Raw genomic sequence first — 17,970 nt, 5'->3', positions numbered from 1 at the left:
GAGACTCGGTGGTTGTCGCTTTCACTGCTACTGGCGTACTCTGCTCCGCGATTGTGAGGACGTATCGTGCTTTCATATACTCTGCAACACCCTGGTTCTTGGGCTCCTAAAAGGCAGCCTCACTCTTTCCCGACCTGATCATGGTCTCGGAGGGCATCTATACAAAATCATAGGTATGTGTATATCATGTTACATGGTCATAGGGGCGTTAACTTGTACATTGCTATTAGTTGTATCTCTGCATTATCATCAGTCCATTATCCTCCCGATCCTGTCCTCCCTCCGGTCAATCGTCCAAGATTATCTGAAGTCCCATACCATAGATGAGTCCATCCGCGTTGACTACTGCCAGGCGGCCCCTGCTTCTGCATGAATATGAATGTGATTTACTGCGATTGCGACACCACCTGGGCGTAGGAAGGAGCATTGGCCTTCGCATCCTCGTCCTCGACGCTGAGGATGTGTTCCCAAGGTTCGTCAGGACCCGCGTTGGACGTTTCCTCTTCAATAAGGAAGGTGTCGTCGAGGACGATGACGGACGGGACGTGGGGTATCATCTCGAAGTCAGAGTCTGCAGATGCTACGCGTCAACGAGAAGGTCCTGATAAGTACTCCGCTGCCCTCACCTCGGGGCCTGGACGACTTGCGGTTCGCACTGATCAAGTCCGCAAGCTTGACTTCCGTCTTCTCGGGCCTTATCAGGTTCGCAGCCCACGACTTCGCAGGCGAAGACACGACGGTTGCGTCCTCAGCGCCGACCACCACGTCCGCTTCGTCCCACGTGCCGATAGGCTTTGTCTTCCTCGACCCCTTCCCCCCCGCGCCTGCCTTGCCACCGGTGCTCTTCACAGGCTCGGGCAGGATCTTGCTCCTCTCCTTCTTCACCTTGGTTCTGGCATGGTCCTCTGCTTTCTTCGCTCGCTGGCGGTTATGCTCGAAGGCCCGCACCGCCTTGAGGATCGAGGACACGTCCCTGTCGACGTCGGCTGCTGGATTACTCTGGTTGTGGTGAACGGTGCTAGGCTGGGTGCTTGACTGAACGGCAACGGATTGGATACGGGTAGAAGGCATGGAGGGCAGGAAGTCTACGGACGACGAGTAGTTATAGGAAAGGTGAGTGGCAGTGGCGGTATAGAGCAGGCTGGGTAAGCGTATGCGCTGGCAGCGGTGGCGGAGAGATAGGCAAGAAGGGGTACCTCTCGCGTCACCGGTACCGCCATAATGGATAGCGTCGCGGTGTCACTCACAATGACATGGCGATAACACCCGTACATAGGAGCTTTCCTAATCCGGACGCTTGCTAGCCACGTGCGTCGCTCCTTCACGTTCGTCGCAGACTCGCAGCAGACCTTCAACTTCAAGCTTCACTTGCGATGCCGGTCGCTAATGGTTTCATCCAAGATTTTGGTTTTGAAGAAACCCAGAGTCCAGGGAAGACTCAACGAAGTAGTCCATGGGCTTTCCCGGCCATTTATATTACATGAAGTTTGTTCCTATCACAATACGGGAGTCCTTCAGAATCCAAGCGACTTAGCAGTGTCTACTAGCGACTTCTCCAAGCTTATCCATCCACCGAGAGCTTTCGTCGCCACCGAGTTGTCGATCTTCTGACGATCTGGCTCGCCCTGCGCCCCAGGAACTTCTGGCGGCAGCTGCGCCTTCGGGAACTCCTTGCGTAGGATGTGGATAATCTTGTTCCACCCGTATGGCTCGGCTGCGGCCCAGATGCGCTTGCCAGCAAGCGAGGGATCAGTCAAGGCGAGTACATGCAATCGACCGTCGTCGCGAACATCAATGAACCATTCTGTCGAATTGTGCGATTAGCGAAAGGTTAAGCCTGGTAATAGGCGAAGTGGCTACGTACGCGGAGGGACCTGTTGTGTCCATGTTCCGTCACCATTCAGTATCGTCCAAATCCAACCAACCGTCGATCGAGGGCTGCCAAACAGGACCGGGCCGAAGTTTGCGTTCGGTAGGATTGTTACAATGTCGAATGAAGGCTGTTTGAATGGTGTGAGCGTGTACTTCCACAGTAAGCCAACAAGTGCCTACCTTATTTTCCTCCACCCACTTCCAAGCAGCTTTCTCTGATAGTATCTTTGATGCCGCATACCTCCACATGGGCCAATCAGGCTTCTTCTTGTCTTCCTCCGTGGCATTATCCCACTTCTGCTGGCCAAAGTCATTCCAATCCTTGTCCGTCAACGGCTCTTCCTTGAAGTTGGGCGGCGAGATTACCGCAACAGAGCTGGAAGTGAGCACGACCCTCTTGATCGAAGGCTCCTTTGCAGCAGCGCGTAACAGCGCAAGCGTGGATTCCACGGCCTGCTTGGGATTCTCGTCAGAATCCCCGGGTACGCTGCCCGGGATCGCTACATGCGCGACTCCCTCCGCACCCTTGATAACTTTGGCGAATTGGGCCTCGCTCGTGAGGTCGTCGAGTTCGGCGAACTCGAGCTTGCTCACGTCGGCTCCCTGCTTGGCGTATGCCTGCTTGACTTCCTCAGTCCGTCCGAGGGAGCGGACGGTACCACGGACGCGGTAGCCGGCTTTCAGAGCCTCCAAGCCAACATGGCTGGCGACGTAGCCGGTAATACCAGTAACAACGATGAGTCCGTTAGGAGCGACGGTAGGCATGTCGGGATATCGTACGGGATAACTGAGATGTCTACCTGAGGACCCGCTATATAAATGATGATTGAAGCAACCGCGGCCGCATTTAAGATGATGGAATTGAACGTAATTGGAATACCTTGCTGAACGCAGTACCTTCTCTTATGGGGCTAAGTGAGAGGGCAAGTCATTCGTGCTGATTCAAATTGTTCCGGTGAGTTCTAGCAATTTCGACGACATGGCAAGCTGATCAATACTGAGCATTCGCGATGACTGGTATACTATGTGATCCAGCTTTGTTGATCTTTTCCGTGTCAAACATGCTAGCTTTTTTTATTCTATAAAGGAACTGGGATGAAAACTGCTTTTTTGCGACACTAGACACTGAGACAGCGGGTAGCTATGGTAGGCAACACGACTAATGTCCATCTACATGGATACGATATCAGATAGCAATGAAAAAACGAACGGATGGACTAGATCCGAAATAAATAATACATGATAGTGAATAACCCCAACCAACCTGCGCAATGAATGAACAGATTAGTTGCTGGGTAAATAATACGGGTGACTCGGATAAATTAGGCTATAAACAAGAAAGAATGTGCTTTGGATCAAGAAAGAATGCATTCATGAGGACTGGCCGTAGTCCGCCTTGATGATATCGGCGGCCTGCTCGGCGATAGCGTAGGCCGTGCCCATCAGGTGAGTACCAAGTTGCTGTGGACCGGAGTCAATACTTGGTAATCCAGGAGATAAAGCGAATGCTTACCAATGGAAGGATAGAAACATCGGCAACGCGCAGGTTAGCAGTGCCGTACACCTTGAGCTTGCTGTCCACAACACCATCGAATTCCTTAGGAAGCATGGCGTTTGTGCCTGCGAAAGTCATGAGAGTCATAAGTTTAAATGGAGAACTGGGTCTAGAGGGATGACTTACAGCAAGGGTGGAACGGCGTCATGACGGTCTCCGCCACGAACTGTTCCCATTGCTCATCCGTCGTGACATCCGGCCCCGGGTAGCTGTACTCCTGAATGAGATCCTTAATAGGCTCGGTGTCTGCAATGGTGCGGCACCACTTGGCACTGGCGGCCATTAGGTGCTTATCTGTATCGCAATAGTTAGACGCTGAAGAACATCGCGTAGAGATCCTACCTACCAATGTCGAATGCCCATGCGTTGAGATCAATAGCGGGCTTGTCCGTGGGGTTTGAGGACGTCACGTGGATGGAGCCACGGGAGAATGGGTGGGAGGGGACAGATGAGATTTGGATGTACGAAGTGTTCAACTGGAAGTGGTTGGCGTATGCGTTGAAGGGGGCAGCGTAGACCCTATTCCAATTACGTCAGACATGTTCGATAAAAATCTGGATTTTACTCACTCAATAGAAGCTTCGTCGCTGTTCGGCAGCAACCGCTTCCTCTCGATCTCATACATAGCGCGCCGACCAGGAGACGGGTTGGAGGCATTGAACTGCGCGTCGAGCTCCGCAAGCCATTGCAGCAGGAGGGTATCGTTGTTGACGACTTTGGCTGCGCTCTGGTAGGAGATGACAGTCACAGAGGACGTGTAAGGGCCGGTCTTGTTCACGAGGCTGGATACACGTGCGTAAGTAACGTGGGTGCGAAGGTGATGCAGTAAGGCTACTCACTATTCCTGCCAGACCGTGGCGTTCCTGTCCGGGTTGTCCTCGACGTCCCACGTCTCAATGTAGTCAGGGACGATGAACTGCTCGTAGTTCACCAGGTGATCCTGGTAATTCTCGCCCACGCCCGGCAGGTCGATCTTGCTCTGAATGCCGAGGCTCTCCAGAAGAGTCTTGTTGCCGATACCGGACAACTCAAGAATCTGCGGAGACTGGATGGAGCCGCCGCTAACCACAATGTCCTTGCTAACCGATGCAGTGTATGTCTGACCACCGGAGACGTATGTCACGCCCGTAGCGCGGAGGTTGCCATTGCTGTCCGGGGTGTCGGACAGCTCGATCTTCGTCACCTGGGCGCCGGTCAAGACGTGGAAGTTGGGCCGGTCGGCGTTCTTGCCATAGTACTCAATACCAGAGTAAGACCGGGTCTTGGTGTCCTGGTTAATGGCGAGAGGAGGGTTCCAGACGCTGCCGGCATCCCGACCGTCGCTCTGCATAGAGTATGTCAGTCGTCATATGGCGCATAGATGCGACGTGAACCTACCCCATCATATACCGGGTCATAGCCAAGGTTGACCATCGCATCGTACAGTGGAGGCATTGCCTGGCTGAACCATCCAGAGAAGGATGCGTGGATAGGCTAATGGGAGCCAATCAGATTGCGTTCGATCCAGGAACGATCATAAGAACTTACACCGCTGTCACCGTGATACTTGGGATCGAAGGTGGCATGCTCCTGTTCCTGAAGATCTTTGGGTGCAACGGACATGTTGGTCGCCTTCTTGAAGTACTTCAGGGTGTTCTCATAATTCCATCCGTCGTTTCCTAACTGGCCGATTTCTGATGACCATGTATCAGTACCGCGAAGTCTTGCGTTGTGGATACTTCACTTACGATCGTACTCCACGGCTCCAGCCAGGAACACACCCATTAAGTTAACAGCAGAACTACCGCCCAAGACTTTTCCGCGGACAATCTGAATCTCCCGGTTGGCTAGGTTCTTCTGGGGAGTGGTGTAGAAGCCTGAGAAATATAAAATCGTCAACATCGGTGCTTGAGATGTCGCATTGCACGTTGACATACCCCAGTCATAGGTAGGGTCACCCCATGTTTTCCCTGTATGCCATCCTTGCGGCACAAGGATCTTCTCGTCGTCTGGCCGGTATTCTCCGGCCTCAATCAGCCCAACAGTCCAGTCTGAAACTTCAGAAAGCCTGAGGTGATGTTAGCAGGGCAATTCTGAGTAAGTCAGTAAGGAGGATCATACCTTGCTGCAACGGCGGTTCCGGCAGTGCCGCCTCCCGCGACAATGAAGTCAAATTTGGTGCTCGCAAATGTCGCTGGATCGACGATTGCGGCACTTACGAGCGTCGAAGAGAGCAGAAGACTCAAGACCGACCTTGAGGAGATCATTGGGCTGGCGACCTACGACGAGGATGACGGGCGGCGCGCCCTCGTATTTGTACCCAACCGGCACCTGTCCTGCGCTTCATGTCCTGACGTCTTTGGTGACTCGTCATCTCGTAGAAGGTGCCGGAGCAACAGTCCAGTCCGCCCGTTCAGTATACTTCCGGGGAAATAGAGAGCAGCCGGAATGATGGTTGTTTGATTCTCTGTGTCGGACAAAGTGCAAAGGCGCGCGGTGCAGTCCTTCTTGTGACGACGTCGGGAGTACTCTCTTGGGAAAAGAGACTAGAATGTCTTGACCGACTGGGTAATACATCATAGAGCTGCTATAATTAGTATGGAGTATGATGGGGAATCACGAGTATGTGAGTTCCGCACTAGAAAACGAGCATCTCTTGACCAGAACGCCGAGCTCTCTCAGGCACGTGTGGGTCAAGGCCTCAGGAACATACAACCTTCGGTACCGCAAGTGCACAGCAGGTCGAATATTCTAGAGATGACGCGCTATCAATCTGCAGTTAGAGTGCATCGTAGTACACTTGGAGACTCCCCAGATTTCGACGCACGGTTGCGGGCACTGATTTGCCCAGCTGTCCGGCGAAATAATCAATTATTGTGGTACACCTGCTAGAATATTGCGAATATCGGTGGCCAGCTATAGCTAGGGAATGTGCTCGAATATCAGACGGATTATCATGGACGTCGGGGAAAGTCGTCGGTGCATCAGTGATTGGCATTGCACCTTACCGCATTTGGCAGGAGAGCCAGAGGAAGCCCGCGAAGCAGCACAGCATTCACTTTGCCCCCGCGTCATCGATCACATTCCAAAATGATCACGATTGAACGCGGACGCAAATCATTAGCAGGCCCTCTCGCGCGTTCGTGAATATTCTAATCCTGATTATGGTAGGCGCCGTGTACGCTGAGTTGTCTTCTACTGACCAGCGCAGCTTCCGTTCAGCATTGCACGATCCTTTCGTTTGCTTTACTGGGTCTCAATGACTTGCGCAACGGTTGAAACTTGCGTTGCGTGCAATGATGTCCGACAATCTACGAAGAAGACCTAGAATCTCGCTCTGAAGGCTTAAAAGCGTTGCGTATTGCAGTCCTTCTCCTCGTCCAGCGCCCTCTGACGCCTGTCAATCAGCACTTGAAGCAGGACTTCCTTCAACGCTTGCGTGGCACAAATGCTGAAGTTCTTCCAGGATCGCCTCTTCCCCAAGGTACGTTCTCACACTCTATACCGTATTGCAGGAGGTCCTGACTTTGTCTGACAGGTCCCCCTCATCCCCATGAAGATGGATGATGAGGGATATTATGTGCAATTTGGTGGGGCGCGCCGACATAAAACCATCAAAATGAGCGACGATGAGTACATATTCCGCTGCGAATACGACCCGAAAGACCCATTCACCGGCGCCGGCCGTGAAACTGGTACGTTATTTTCTCTACTCTCGGAGCCAAAACCCTTCTCACACTCCGCTGGACAGGTGCCTTCCCCCTTCTACAGTGAGTGCGGAGTCCTCTGCTGTTAGCAGCAGACCACTTAATGATGTTGCAGCTGGCACCGTAACCAAGATGAGTGGTTCAAAGTTATTCAAGGAAGAGTAGGATACGTGCTCGACGGTAAGTCGGGCTTCGTCGAGAAGGGGACCGAGGTTGCGTTACCCTCAGGCGTTATCCACACAGTATGGTGCATTATTGTGATTTATTGCATACCCGACGCTGACGGCTGTCCCGTAGTTCTGGGTCGATCCGAACAGTCCAGAGAAGGTAATCATGGAGTTTACCGTCCGACCAGGCAGAGGGTGAGTGCTTCAGCACGTTCTCGTTGCGACCTTCTCTCACACTTCTTTCACAGTCTGGACGAGGAGTGGATTGACAGCTTCTACGGCGTCCTGAACTCTTGCTACGAGGCGAAGAAGCCCCTCAGCTTCCTGCAAGCCATGGTCTTCTGCGACGAGGCAATCTCGGCGCCAGGGCACTTCCCCAAACCGATCGGCATCTTCATGGCATGGTTCTTCGGTAAGCTTGTGACCTCCTCGTGCCAGCGTAGGCGTAGCTGACGATCTTGTCCCAGGGCGTATCATTGGTCGTCTTGCGGGCTACCGGGGAACATACCCACAATACGTCAATCAGAGGAAGGACAAGAAGTTCGTCGATCCCAAGGGGCGCACGGAGGTTCTGTAAAGGTAGTCAAATTCTATCTTCGACTGGAGTGCTGAGCATCTTAACGATTCGGCTGTGGGACTGTTGTCAAATGTAAATACGTGTATTTATTGGCCTTGTATTCTTTGTTTAATTAATGTAATTTCTTAATCACTTCCCTGTATAAACATATAGTTGGTAATCACATTTGAGGATCTAACCGCACAATCAGTTGAACAAGCGTCTTGCCGTGATATTCCCACAGGAAGAGCTTGGATTTTGACTTGACTGAGAAATCGGATACCCGGCCCCAGAGAAAGCCCCATCCGCCTTAACGGTGTTCCAGAAGTAAACGGTTTCGAATTGCGAGAAGTTGCTGCGGCTACCGGCGCCACCTGCCAGCCATTTCGTCCGGAACCAAGCCGACATCAGTATACATTGCTATATCCTCCCGCTTCTGGGAAACTTGAACGATATCGATACCACATTCCTCTGTACAAGGTGCGATTCAGTAGATAGATGTGTCAGCTTCCAGTTACAACCACCTCCGCTCAGCTCATAACTATCAGAGCCGAGCACCTGACCTTAACTAATCATCCCCAGAGCCAAAGCTGTAGTCGTATTCCTCTTGGTCGTCCTCCAGCCGGTAATACTTCACCCTCGTGTATTCTTCGATGGCCTCGACAGAAGTATCCCTCAATTGTCTGTAAACGATCGGTAACTGAACAAGCGACAAAGGCTTCTGGCACTGGGCTCGTAGCCTGACAAATGTCAGAAGCGCGGAGAAGTCGCACTTATCTACAGTGAGGCCCTCCAGCTCTGGCCAAGAACACTGCCCACATTCGAGATGGTAGGACAAAGTCCTGACAATACGTGTGACATCTGTATCACGGCATTGGAGGTGCTTGAGTGAGGGGAAAGAATCGATGAAACGGACTCCGATCCTGCCATTTTCGCCCTCTCTATGTCCGTAGCCGGTGATGTCCCCATGAATTCTGACGGAATTTAGCTTCAAATCCCGTACACGCGCATACCGTGGCTGAGGCTCAACGAACAGAGATCGCAGAAATGCAGTCCACGATTGTGATCCTAGGCGTGTCAGGGTAAAGACTTCCAAAGAAGGAGCGAACAGAACCCAAAAGACCGTATTCGCGTTGGGGATCCTCTGGTCCGGCGACCTGCAAGAGACTTCTAGCGAACGAAGCGCTGGTAATTCGATGGTAGCGAGAGGAGGATCCGTCAATTGCGGAGGACGGATGGGCAGCTCCACAGCCAGCTCGCGCAACTGCGGAGAAGCCGCGAGGACGGCTTGAAGGTCCGTCGACGAAAGAGGAGGTAACCCGTCAGCAACGGGACCTTCCAGACGAAGCACTCTTAGGCCTCGGAAGAATGCGGATTTCCGACAGTCAATAGGCGACTTGCTGAGATGCACCGTATGCAAACGAAGCGCATCCATATGGAAAGCGTAGCGTCCCTGCGTGTACATTCCGTCGCCCAAAAGGGAGACACTGAATATCTCCAATCGATGAGCGGGTGCATCGAGTAGTTGGGGTATCATCATTCCAAAGACACGACCGCCGTCAGTGTAGATGTGCAATCGCCGCCATTGCTTGATCTTTGACACCAGCATACCGAGAGCAGTTGTGATCCTCAGCTCGCCGTGGGCGCACTTTCCTATGAATGTGATATCAAGGGGTTGGGCTCCAGAGTATTGGAGATAGTTGACCAAACGGTTCAAATGTGCAGGAGAGGCTCGGATAGTCGCCCACAATGAGGATGTGCTCTGCACGAGGCTTCTCCATTGCTTCGATACGAGAGAAACGTGGACCGGGAAGTAGAACTTATTCTTCTCAGAAAGAGTCGAGTGGCACGTTTCGAGTATGTCAGCGATGAGTTCCCCAGGCAATGTGCGGATTGGGCAAGGCATGCTGGAATTGGCCGTGACCTCGACTTGCTTCAGACGAGTCAGAGCAATGTTCCTGTCGACTTCGTATAGTCTAGCCTTCAAAACATTCCGAGTAGCAAGGAGATCGTCTAACTTCTGATTTAGTTTGTCCAGAGTCGCCTTCGAGCCCTTGCCTTTGCGGCCCATATATCGTTATTGAGCTGGTGTATAGTATGTTCAATGCCACGAATTACTGACATGAGGAACAACTATGCAACTGCCTCTTTTGCTCACCTCTCAGATATCAATTGACTGAATGTCGCTGATCTCAGGTTGCCCGGAGTCCGAGCTGTCCAATGTTCGAAGTCGCTGTTCGCTCTGGCAGGAGTCGCGGTTGGGGACGGGACTTGAGAAGATGTACTGGGAGATTCAGATATAGATCAGGTACCAAACACTCGGGTTTCTTCACGTCAAGATGCAGCTGTATGTGATCTACCCCAATATTATACCTCATAATAAGTCTCAAATTCAAGCTGCCACGACACTGGAGACCATACTAGACGAATTCCACTCCCGTCCAACCGGAAAACGTCTCTTCCTCTCGCCACGCCGGCCTCATCTGAAGCACTACTTACTAGTACTTGCTTTTCATGGCAGACTCGTCAGCTTTGATGGGTGGTTGTGACGGTCGCGTCCACAAGGGAGTCAGATGTAAGGTCACGAAGCGACTCCGCTGGTACGGCCCGGCTCCATCTATGCAGAACTAAAACATTATATTCGTGCAGATGCTACTATATACACGTTACAGACATGAAAGCCATTCCCAAATTACATACGCCAGGACTATCTTCTCTATAAATTAGCTTTTGACAACGAATGCTAGTCGATCCAAAACTGTCCGAAAGCACTTCCAAGCAGGTGAACTTAGTTAGACCATGCCTGGGTCAAAACATCGACGTCAATAGCGCGACGGGGCTTCAGGACAACGTCGAAAGTGTCCGGCTCGCTTTAAGGGTAGTCAGCTTCTGAGAAGATCTACCAGCATCAGTCAGATACTTACGCAGTCAGCCCCTTGCGCACAGCGGTCGGGTCAGGGAGGATGGGCTTGCCATTCACGTCAGTGGGAGGCAGGATATCGAATGCCCAAAGGAGGGACACCACACCCATCCAGACGGACTTGCTAGCCAGGTATTGGCCGGGGCAGACACTGCATGCGGCGAGTATTAGATATATCCAGATAGCCACAAAAATTACAGTGCTTACCGTCTGCCGAAGCCGAAGCCGCAGTGTCCCTCGTTCAAAGCCTCAGTGCCGAGTTTGCTACCGTCCTTAGGCATGAAACGCTCGGGCTTGAACGTGAATGGGTCAGGGTAGCGCTTCTCGTTGTGGTGAATAGCCCAGATGTTCGGAACAACAGTGGTGCCGGCAGGGATGAAGTAGCCCTTGTAGACATCGTCCTGTAGGCTCAGATGGGGCGCTGAGACAGGTGCGACGGGGCTCCAGCTGCATTTTTCCAGTTGGTTCCTTGTATAGGCTGGAAAATCGAATCTGAACTTACCGGAATACTTCCTTCACGAGGGCGGTACAGTAAGTGAGGTCCTCGAAGTTCTTGAACGACGGGGGCATGTTCGAGTCAGGACCCAGAACACGGTCAATCTCCGCTTGCGCCTTCTTCATCTCCTCGGGGTACAAGAGCATAGCCACGAGAGCCCACAGAACAGTACCAGCAGTGTTGTCTGTGCCAGCCTCGAAGGCAGAGCCAGCAACTAGAGAAACGAATGATAAGTATAAATAGAGCAAGAACAGACGACCGACTTACGATAAGCCATAGAGACCTCGTCAAGACCGTTCTTCTGCTCGTCTTCAATCAGGCGAGCGGCGAAGCATTCAAGGTTCTCTCCATTCTCCATCCTCTGCCGAACCTCGTTCAGCAACCGCTTATAGAACTATTGAAGCGATATTAGCATCGTTGTCCAGGTACCGCTGTACAATGCAACTTACGCCGAACTCATAGTCGTGCTTTTGCTTCGCCTCCACACGCCACTTCGCCAGCGAATCTGGGAGCCAATCCAGGATCGGGAAGGTGTCGACCGGGTACTTCGCGGGGTGCATGTCCTGGATGAACGTCTCAAGGATGTGAAGAAGCGTCCTAAGGTCCTTGCCGTCGTCGCTGAAGCGCTTGGCGTAGACGAGAGTCTGGAGGGTCTCAGCAGTGTACCACTTGATGCTGATGTACGCCTTGGTGGGCTGCTTGAGGATATCGCAGATAAGCTTCATGGCACCACGCTCCTGGATTCCTTCGTAGGCACCGACGGCACGGGAGTTGAGCATCTGAAAGGCAGCGGCGCGCTGCTTCTTCAGGAGCGGTCCATAGGGTAGGAGAACAAGACGCTGGGCCATACGTCAGGACCTGCTGAAGTCGCACCAGAGTATGAGTGACATACCTTGTCAGTCGAGCGGTATTTGCCAGCGTAGACGAGCTGCTTGCGTGAAGAGTAGTTTCCGGAGCGCTTTCCGAGCTGCGAGAACAGTCGATCACCAGATCAATCGACCTCAGTCGATGATAATACTTACCAGTTCTTCAACGTCCTCCAGCTCGTCCAGGATGAGCATCTCACTTCCTGCCATGTTCAATCTGACAATGGGACCTGCAGCGACAGAAATGAGCCAACGTCGGGTGGGAGCTAGGCCGACCACTTACCATATTTCTTGCACAGTTCGTGGAAGAAGAGCCAAGTCTTCTCTGTAGGTACCCTGTTGCCAATGATGGGTAAAGGAGTGGGACCCGGAGCGTAGTGGCGAGACTTCTGGCGGAAATACAAGGCGACGTAGTAGGCTACCACAAGGCCAACAATGGCCAGTGTAAGCCTGTCTGCTTTGAGGCTCTGAACGAGAAGCGCTTCGTTAGCAGGGAAGCCCTTGGAGAAGTCAAAGTGGGAGGACATCGTTGATCGCTGATCGCGGACGCTACAGTGCGCTGGACGCTGAAGTGAGGAAGGCGAAGAGGACGCGGAACGAAACTCCAAATGCTCGTCTTAAAATACCCATCTCGAGCTCGCTATGCGCAACGGACCGGGTCATTGCATGCGACTCAGAAGGATAAGGTCCCAACCCGCTTCTGCGGACCTGGCGAGCGTATGGTGAGGTGGATCATACCAGCATTCAGTGGAACCGGCTCGCACTGCGGCTGTACTCGCTGCCTACCCCCACAAGGGAATACCAAGTGCGGCCGAGGAATATGCATTGGCAGTATTTGCCAATTGTAGGCCCTTATGTGACCTTCAGGATGGACGGAATTGACAGACAGAGGTCTATATATGGAAACTGGTAAGGTTAGGTGCAGCGCGCAATTGACCTCCGCATTCGATTGGCAGCCATCAATCTGTGGAGCGTGTCTGCAACTACGATCAAACTGCAAAGGTGAACGCTTCCTTCGTTGATGCAGATAGGCTGATTTCAACTCGAATGAGGGTCTCGGAGCCGGAGCGCGGTCGGTCCCATGTAATACCTAACATTCGTGACAGGTGTCGATCTTTCTGCTCTGTGGCAGCCCGCGAACGCGTATCTACCCGCCTGCTGCAGCCTGGATGGGCAATACAATTGAATGTCGGAAAGACGAGAACTGTAGCCTGGTCAGATTCCTATCCGATTCGTCCACGGTCAGGACGTGCGGCCTCGTTTTCCGACCGCAAATAGTTGTCTGTCAGAGCAAGTGACGCAATCATTCCCAGAGCTTGCCATGTTTGCACTTGCGTTCACAGCCAATCTTGAGTGAGTCGTCCATCCATAGCAAATCTTGAACAGTGGACCATAATTGGTTAATCTCTCTACCTGACTTCAATTTCGTATGCTAGGAGCATTCTGACTATCGTTTGCGTCTATCATTTCTATCCAATCGTATTGACTTACGGCAATGCTGACTTGTGCTTGTATCATCCAGTGTTTTCGAGGTTTCTCCGACCTGGAGACACATTAAAAGGGCCAGGAATTCCGTCGTCGTCGTCGACTCCACCCGCAGCAGCCTCACAAAGAACAATGTCTTCTGCCTCTGTCGCCAGCCAGGAGAAGCAGTCGCTCCTCAGCGGTACCGTCAATGCTAGCCCCAAGCCTTTGCAGCCATGGTGGCGAGGCTACTGGGAGTTAGCCCGGATGCACAAGTTCCCCGCTGGCTCTATGCTGGTCTTCTGGCCGACCGGTAAGTTAATCGATCCCTGCGTTTCTCTGTAGTGGCATCATTCTGACTCTCAATTAGCATGGGGATATGTTATGGCTCTTCGTGACAACAGACCTGAGCCACTTCAGTTGGCATATATAATGGCGGTCTTCTTCGTTGCCAGTACCCTACTTCACAGCGCTGCTTGCACCATTAATGATATCTGCGACCGTGACTTCGACGCTAAAGTCGGTAAGTAATGGATCGATATAGCAAAAGATAAAGCGGATTTCTGAAGACACGCCACAGAGCGCTGCAAGAACCGTCCTCTCGTCGCTGGTACCGTCTCGATGTTCGGGGCTTGGGTGTTCCTTTTCCTTCAGGTTGCTGCTTTCTTCTGGATGCTGTCATACACTAACAAGGAAGCGTAAGTGTCTATAATGTCTGGAATTGACGGTATTCGCACACTCTTTCTTTTATAGGTTCCTCTGTGGTACATTCGGCGTCTTCCCACTGCATGCTTTCTACCCTTTGATGAAGAGATGGACCAACTGGCCTCAGGCTTGGCTCGGTACGCACTTCAGTGGAAATCCCGCTAACTTGATACTTACCACGACATGCAGGTTTCGCCATGAACTGGGGTCTGCCGACTGCGTGGCTGATGGCCGCTCCAAATGACTGGCAGTTCGCTCCCATGTGGGCCTTTACCATCGGCACCGTCAGCTGGACCATTGTTTACGATACCATCTATGCCTGCCAGGTAAGTACACTAGCTCCTCCCTTGGTCCGATGTTCACTTTTAACAACGGCAATACAGGATCGCAAGGACGATGTCAAGGCGGGTGTGAAGTCGACTGCCGTTCTCTTCGGTGACTACGTCAAGCCCATCCTGTCCTGCTTCGCTGCCGCGTTCATCGCCTCCCTCATCTACGCCGGCGTTACCACTGGTCAGGGTTGGATCTATTATGCTGTCTCCGTGGCTGGTTGCGCGGGTCACCTCCTGTGGCAGCTTATTACCCTGGACACTGAAGATCCTCAGGATTGCTGGAACAAGTTCGATGTGAGTATGTTTCTCCACTACTACAGTGCCCATACATGATACTAAGTGATATCACAGTCGAACGGATATCTGGGATATGTTGTTTTCGCCGGTTTGTTGGGCGGGTGGTACATCTACTAAACTGTAATGTCTCCCAACGCACACGTCCTCAAAGAGGAAGCTGTGATTCAGAGGAGTACGCTCGATGCATGTGACGATTGTTGTCGAATGCTTTGCCACAATATTTATGGACTGCAGATCATGTCATTGCCGTAGAGATGATTAGTCTGTATGTCGTTTATATCCTATTAATAATATGTAGAGTTTCTACCTACCGGGGTGAATGGCGTTGCGTTTCGGATCTGGATGAAGAATGTGCGATGTTATAGAATTTCGGCAGGTTTGATGCCTTCATCCTAACAGAAGACTCCTCAACGTCACTCCAATCATCTTGCTGTGATCCGTGGGTAATCAGAGGGTAAAGTACAAGAGTGTACACCTCCGGAGATTTGTGCCACAAATACTGACAGCTTAGTCTACAGTTCAGGAGCCCAAGGCTCCGTAAAGACATACCTCGCCAGAACAATTGAATCTATGAAAGGCGTCATTACTAGGTATACACCTGCCCTCGAAACGCGACAACGACTCGCTAAGCTTACGCGTCTGGAGAGATTGGACACATACTCTACTGGTATGTACTGAAGGTCTCCGGAGCGTTACACGCTCAATTGGACCTGGACAAAGCATCGGACCCCCCGCTACGCGTTACAACCGGCCACATAGGCCTGCGGCCGGGCCGCAAAATTTGGCTCGTCTGAGGGGCTCCGGAGGACTGTTGCGGACATCAAGTAGGGGACCAGAGGCTTCGTTACGCGTTAAGAAGCAGATTTTGGCAACGAAAGAAGGCTGCGTTAGGCTGCGTTACGCCTTGCGTTGCTACAGTACATACCGGACAGTAATGAGAGGCACCTGCCACAGCTTCCGTATCAGGTTATTTGCGTCTGCTTGGACACTGTACTGTATAGCTGAATCCCACGCGTCTCTCCTCGCACTCTCGTCCTAGATCAGTCCAAGTACACCAAAGCACCCTCACCATGTCGGCCGATCTCCAATGGCTCCTTCTCCGTGTCAGTTGCACTAGTCTCAGTATTCCAAGGTGGTTGGCATGCTGATGCGGCGATTTCTGGTCTACAGAATTACAACTCCTTCATCGTGAAGAAGGTGCCGGAGGGCCCCATCTTTTCGAGGGAGCCGGTATGTATTGGTCTTGAGTACTACGAAGATGATATTGACCGGGATTTCTGCTTAGGGCAACTTGCCTAGCCTCCACAGCTACAAGTACTCTGGCCTGGCCAACCAGAAGGTATGTCGATATTCCTATGGTACTGGGCAGGACTCGCGCTGACCAGTTACCCATCGTCAGACTGTCGCGGTTACCGACACGGGCTCCAACATCCAAATTTCCTACACCAAGAAGGGCGCTTCTCCCCATGCCGTCAAGCCCGCTCGTGCTACCATCAACATCCGGAGCCGCTCTGGACCCAGAAGATCGTTGGGTGTCGCTGCTAAGCTCTCCAAGCGGGGCTACAGGCCCGACCTCCGACCGGTGAGTGTCCTCCATCTTTTGATTTGGTCCCTTTTCTGTGGCGAATCAGAAGTTGGTCGTTGCAAACGCACATAAAATGCTAGAACCCACTAGATTGGCCCTCGGGTCGTTGAAATGGATGGGTGTGGACGTGTGTGCAAGAGTAACCCCCTCCAGCTGGAGTGATCAAGCCGGTTGGATAACTCGCCTGTCGCTATCGGTCACCGTTCATTAGACGCGGCAAGTCCGACGTAATGGCGATAACATCCCATCACTTTCTGCATTCCTTCGTAATTAGGCGGAAGCAGAATACTGACAGTTATGCCTAGGTACTGCTCGCTCGTGTGTCTGCTCTTGCCGCCTCGAAGAAGGAGCCCAAATCCCGGCCAGTCAAGAAGCCTCGGGGAAAGAAGGCTAAGAAGGCTACGGCATAAGTCCTAGTGCTAGTGTATGCTTGACTTCCTGTTCTTCCCCTCTACCACCCGCTTTGCCTGTATGCCCTATATACAAGTATACTTGTATGCCTCACATGAAAACGGCATGGGACCTCATTATGATCGGTTGATCGTCGTGCGGTAATATGCTGTCTTTATGGGCTGGTGTTGTCCTCGAATTTGCTATAATACACTGGTTCTGGTGCTACAAGCTACTCATACAATTGCGCCGCTTCTGCCTTCAATGTCCTTTCAAATCGCCACACCCTTCCCCGCAGGTTGTGCAATTCTGCCGCCCCTCGCGCCGTCCTTCCCGCCAAAGCCAATGTCCTTGCTGGGTCTGTTCATTTCTGCCTTTCTGCGGGCGTTTTCGCGTATCTTCAGTTCTTTTTCGGTATTGTTATGCCCTTGCCTCTTCTCACGCCGAGGAATCTCCTCTTCATTATGGTGATGGGCGCCGTCGTGGTCACCAGACTGGCCATTTGGCCGAGGATAGTCAGCGGGTGGGTCGTGGGTCGTTACCCCTGGATCTATAGGTTCGCTGGCGCTGTTGCGAATTAGTGGCAGACGCTCTGGAAGGACACTGACTGCTACGTACGAAGTCTTCCGCAGCCTAGGTCTGTTCGTATTTGAATTGAGGGAGAGGCGGCGACCGCCAACCTTCACTACAGGCTGCTTAGGAACATAGTTTCGTAGCCGCAAAACACTCACTTGCGGGTGCGTGCTGGTCAAGAGCCATTGCTGTGGTCGTTCGGATTGCGGGGAGTGGGGAGCCATGGCGGCATGGATGGGATTTATACTCGACCTTGGAGCATCTACGAACCCGCTGATCAGAGAAACTGGCTGGATGTGGACGTCAATACAATCTGTAGTGTCACGTGCGGGTGACTAGTGCCATCCCAGACGCGTCGGGCCTTTCCTTTCAACCACGCCGCCGACCTTGGACGCGCTCCAGTTCTGCTTTCCGTACTGATTTCGACTTGCGAGTCGTGTCTAATACCAACTGGCAGTTATATTTTGACCCTATCAATCAACATTCTACGGTATCTCGGAAGAAAG

General features: G+C 52.3%; 9 protein-coding genes across 9 annotated transcripts; 3 read left to right on the top strand and 6 right to left on the bottom strand.

Moving 5' to 3' along the window:
- Positions 1–145: 145 nt before the first annotated feature.
- On the bottom strand, positions 146–1,071 carry GLOTRDRAFT_134918 (uncharacterized protein; the record flags this gene model as incomplete). The annotated part of the gene is made up of 2 exons (XM_007862462.1): positions 146–571; positions 627–1,071. 2 exons carry the CDS (start codon positions 1,069–1,071, stop codon positions 387–389), a joined length of 630 nt encoding a protein of 209 aa, XP_007860653.1. The 3' UTR covers positions 146–386.
- A 443-nt stretch (positions 1,072–1,514) lies between these two features.
- GLOTRDRAFT_123947 (NAD P-binding protein) lies at positions 1,515–2,637 on the bottom strand (the record flags this gene model as incomplete). The annotated part of the gene is made up of 3 exons (XM_007862461.1): positions 1,515–1,804; positions 1,865–2,000; positions 2,053–2,637. The coding sequence occupies 3 exons, from the start codon at positions 2,635–2,637 to the stop codon at positions 1,515–1,517; spliced, it is 1,011 nt and encodes a 336-aa protein (XP_007860652.1).
- A 606-nt stretch (positions 2,638–3,243) lies between these two features.
- GLOTRDRAFT_89774 (alcohol oxidase) lies at positions 3,244–5,673 on the bottom strand (the record flags this gene model as incomplete). The annotated part of the gene is made up of 11 exons (XM_007862460.1): positions 3,244–3,333; positions 3,386–3,492; positions 3,554–3,721; positions 3,774–3,946; positions 3,997–4,209; positions 4,267–4,751; positions 4,805–4,900; positions 4,955–5,100; positions 5,155–5,283; positions 5,344–5,474; positions 5,528–5,673. 11 exons carry the CDS (start codon positions 5,671–5,673, stop codon positions 3,244–3,246), a joined length of 1,884 nt encoding a protein of 627 aa, XP_007860651.1.
- Positions 5,674–6,854: 1,181 nt separating this feature from the next.
- On the top strand, positions 6,855–7,857 carry GLOTRDRAFT_89773 (uncharacterized protein; the record flags this gene model as incomplete). The annotated part of the gene is made up of 7 exons (XM_007862459.1): positions 6,855–6,890; positions 6,945–7,101; positions 7,158–7,176; positions 7,229–7,355; positions 7,411–7,475; positions 7,529–7,692; positions 7,724–7,857. 7 exons carry the CDS (start codon positions 6,855–6,857, stop codon positions 7,855–7,857), a joined length of 702 nt encoding a protein of 233 aa, XP_007860650.1.
- A 547-nt stretch (positions 7,858–8,404) lies between these two features.
- On the bottom strand, positions 8,405–9,907 carry GLOTRDRAFT_123944 (uncharacterized protein; the record flags this gene model as incomplete). Its single annotated transcript, XM_007862458.1, has 1 exon — positions 8,405–9,907. One exon carries the CDS (start codon positions 9,905–9,907, stop codon positions 8,405–8,407), a length of 1,503 nt encoding a protein of 500 aa, XP_007860649.1.
- A 717-nt stretch (positions 9,908–10,624) lies between these two features.
- GLOTRDRAFT_123943 (cytochrome P450) lies at positions 10,625–12,645 on the bottom strand (the record flags this gene model as incomplete). The annotated part of the gene is made up of 9 exons (XM_007862457.1): positions 10,625–10,706; positions 10,761–10,907; positions 10,964–11,203; positions 11,259–11,466; positions 11,520–11,646; positions 11,702–12,091; positions 12,145–12,219; positions 12,275–12,348; positions 12,402–12,645. 9 exons carry the CDS (start codon positions 12,643–12,645, stop codon positions 10,625–10,627), a joined length of 1,587 nt encoding a protein of 528 aa, XP_007860648.1.
- Positions 12,646–13,735: 1,090 nt separating this feature from the next.
- On the top strand, positions 13,736–15,033 carry GLOTRDRAFT_29906 (4-hydroxybenzoate polyprenyl transferase; the record flags this gene model as incomplete). The annotated part of the gene is made up of 7 exons (XM_007861967.1): positions 13,736–13,895; positions 13,953–14,105; positions 14,163–14,280; positions 14,336–14,424; positions 14,477–14,613; positions 14,671–14,913; positions 14,971–15,033. The coding sequence occupies 7 exons, from the start codon at positions 13,736–13,738 to the stop codon at positions 15,031–15,033; spliced, it is 963 nt and encodes a 320-aa protein (XP_007860158.1).
- Positions 15,034–15,986: 953 nt separating this feature from the next.
- Positions 15,987–16,893, top strand: GLOTRDRAFT_27912 (ribosomal protein L28e; the record flags this gene model as incomplete). Its single annotated transcript, XM_007861948.1, has 5 exons — positions 15,987–16,019; positions 16,087–16,146; positions 16,202–16,255; positions 16,316–16,498; positions 16,807–16,893. Coding segments are annotated over 5 exons (417 nt in total), but the record flags the coding sequence as incomplete, so codon positions are not given.
- Positions 16,894–17,163: 270 nt separating this feature from the next.
- Positions 17,164–17,688, bottom strand: GLOTRDRAFT_123940 (uncharacterized protein; the record flags this gene model as incomplete). Its single annotated transcript, XM_007862456.1, has 2 exons — positions 17,164–17,458; positions 17,510–17,688. The coding sequence occupies 2 exons, from the start codon at positions 17,686–17,688 to the stop codon at positions 17,164–17,166; spliced, it is 474 nt and encodes a 157-aa protein (XP_007860647.1).
- Positions 17,689–17,970: the final 282 nt, after the last annotated feature.

The sequence above is a fragment of the Gloeophyllum trabeum genome, assembly GCF_000344685.1.
Source record: "Gloeophyllum trabeum ATCC 11539 unplaced genomic scaffold GLOTRscaffold_00001, whole genome shotgun sequence".
NCBI classification, from domain to species: domain Eukaryota; kingdom Fungi; phylum Basidiomycota; class Agaricomycetes; order Gloeophyllales; family Gloeophyllaceae; genus Gloeophyllum; species Gloeophyllum trabeum.
The sequence above is the reverse complement of the archived record's forward strand: the minus strand, read 5'-3'. Positions and strand labels throughout refer to the sequence as shown.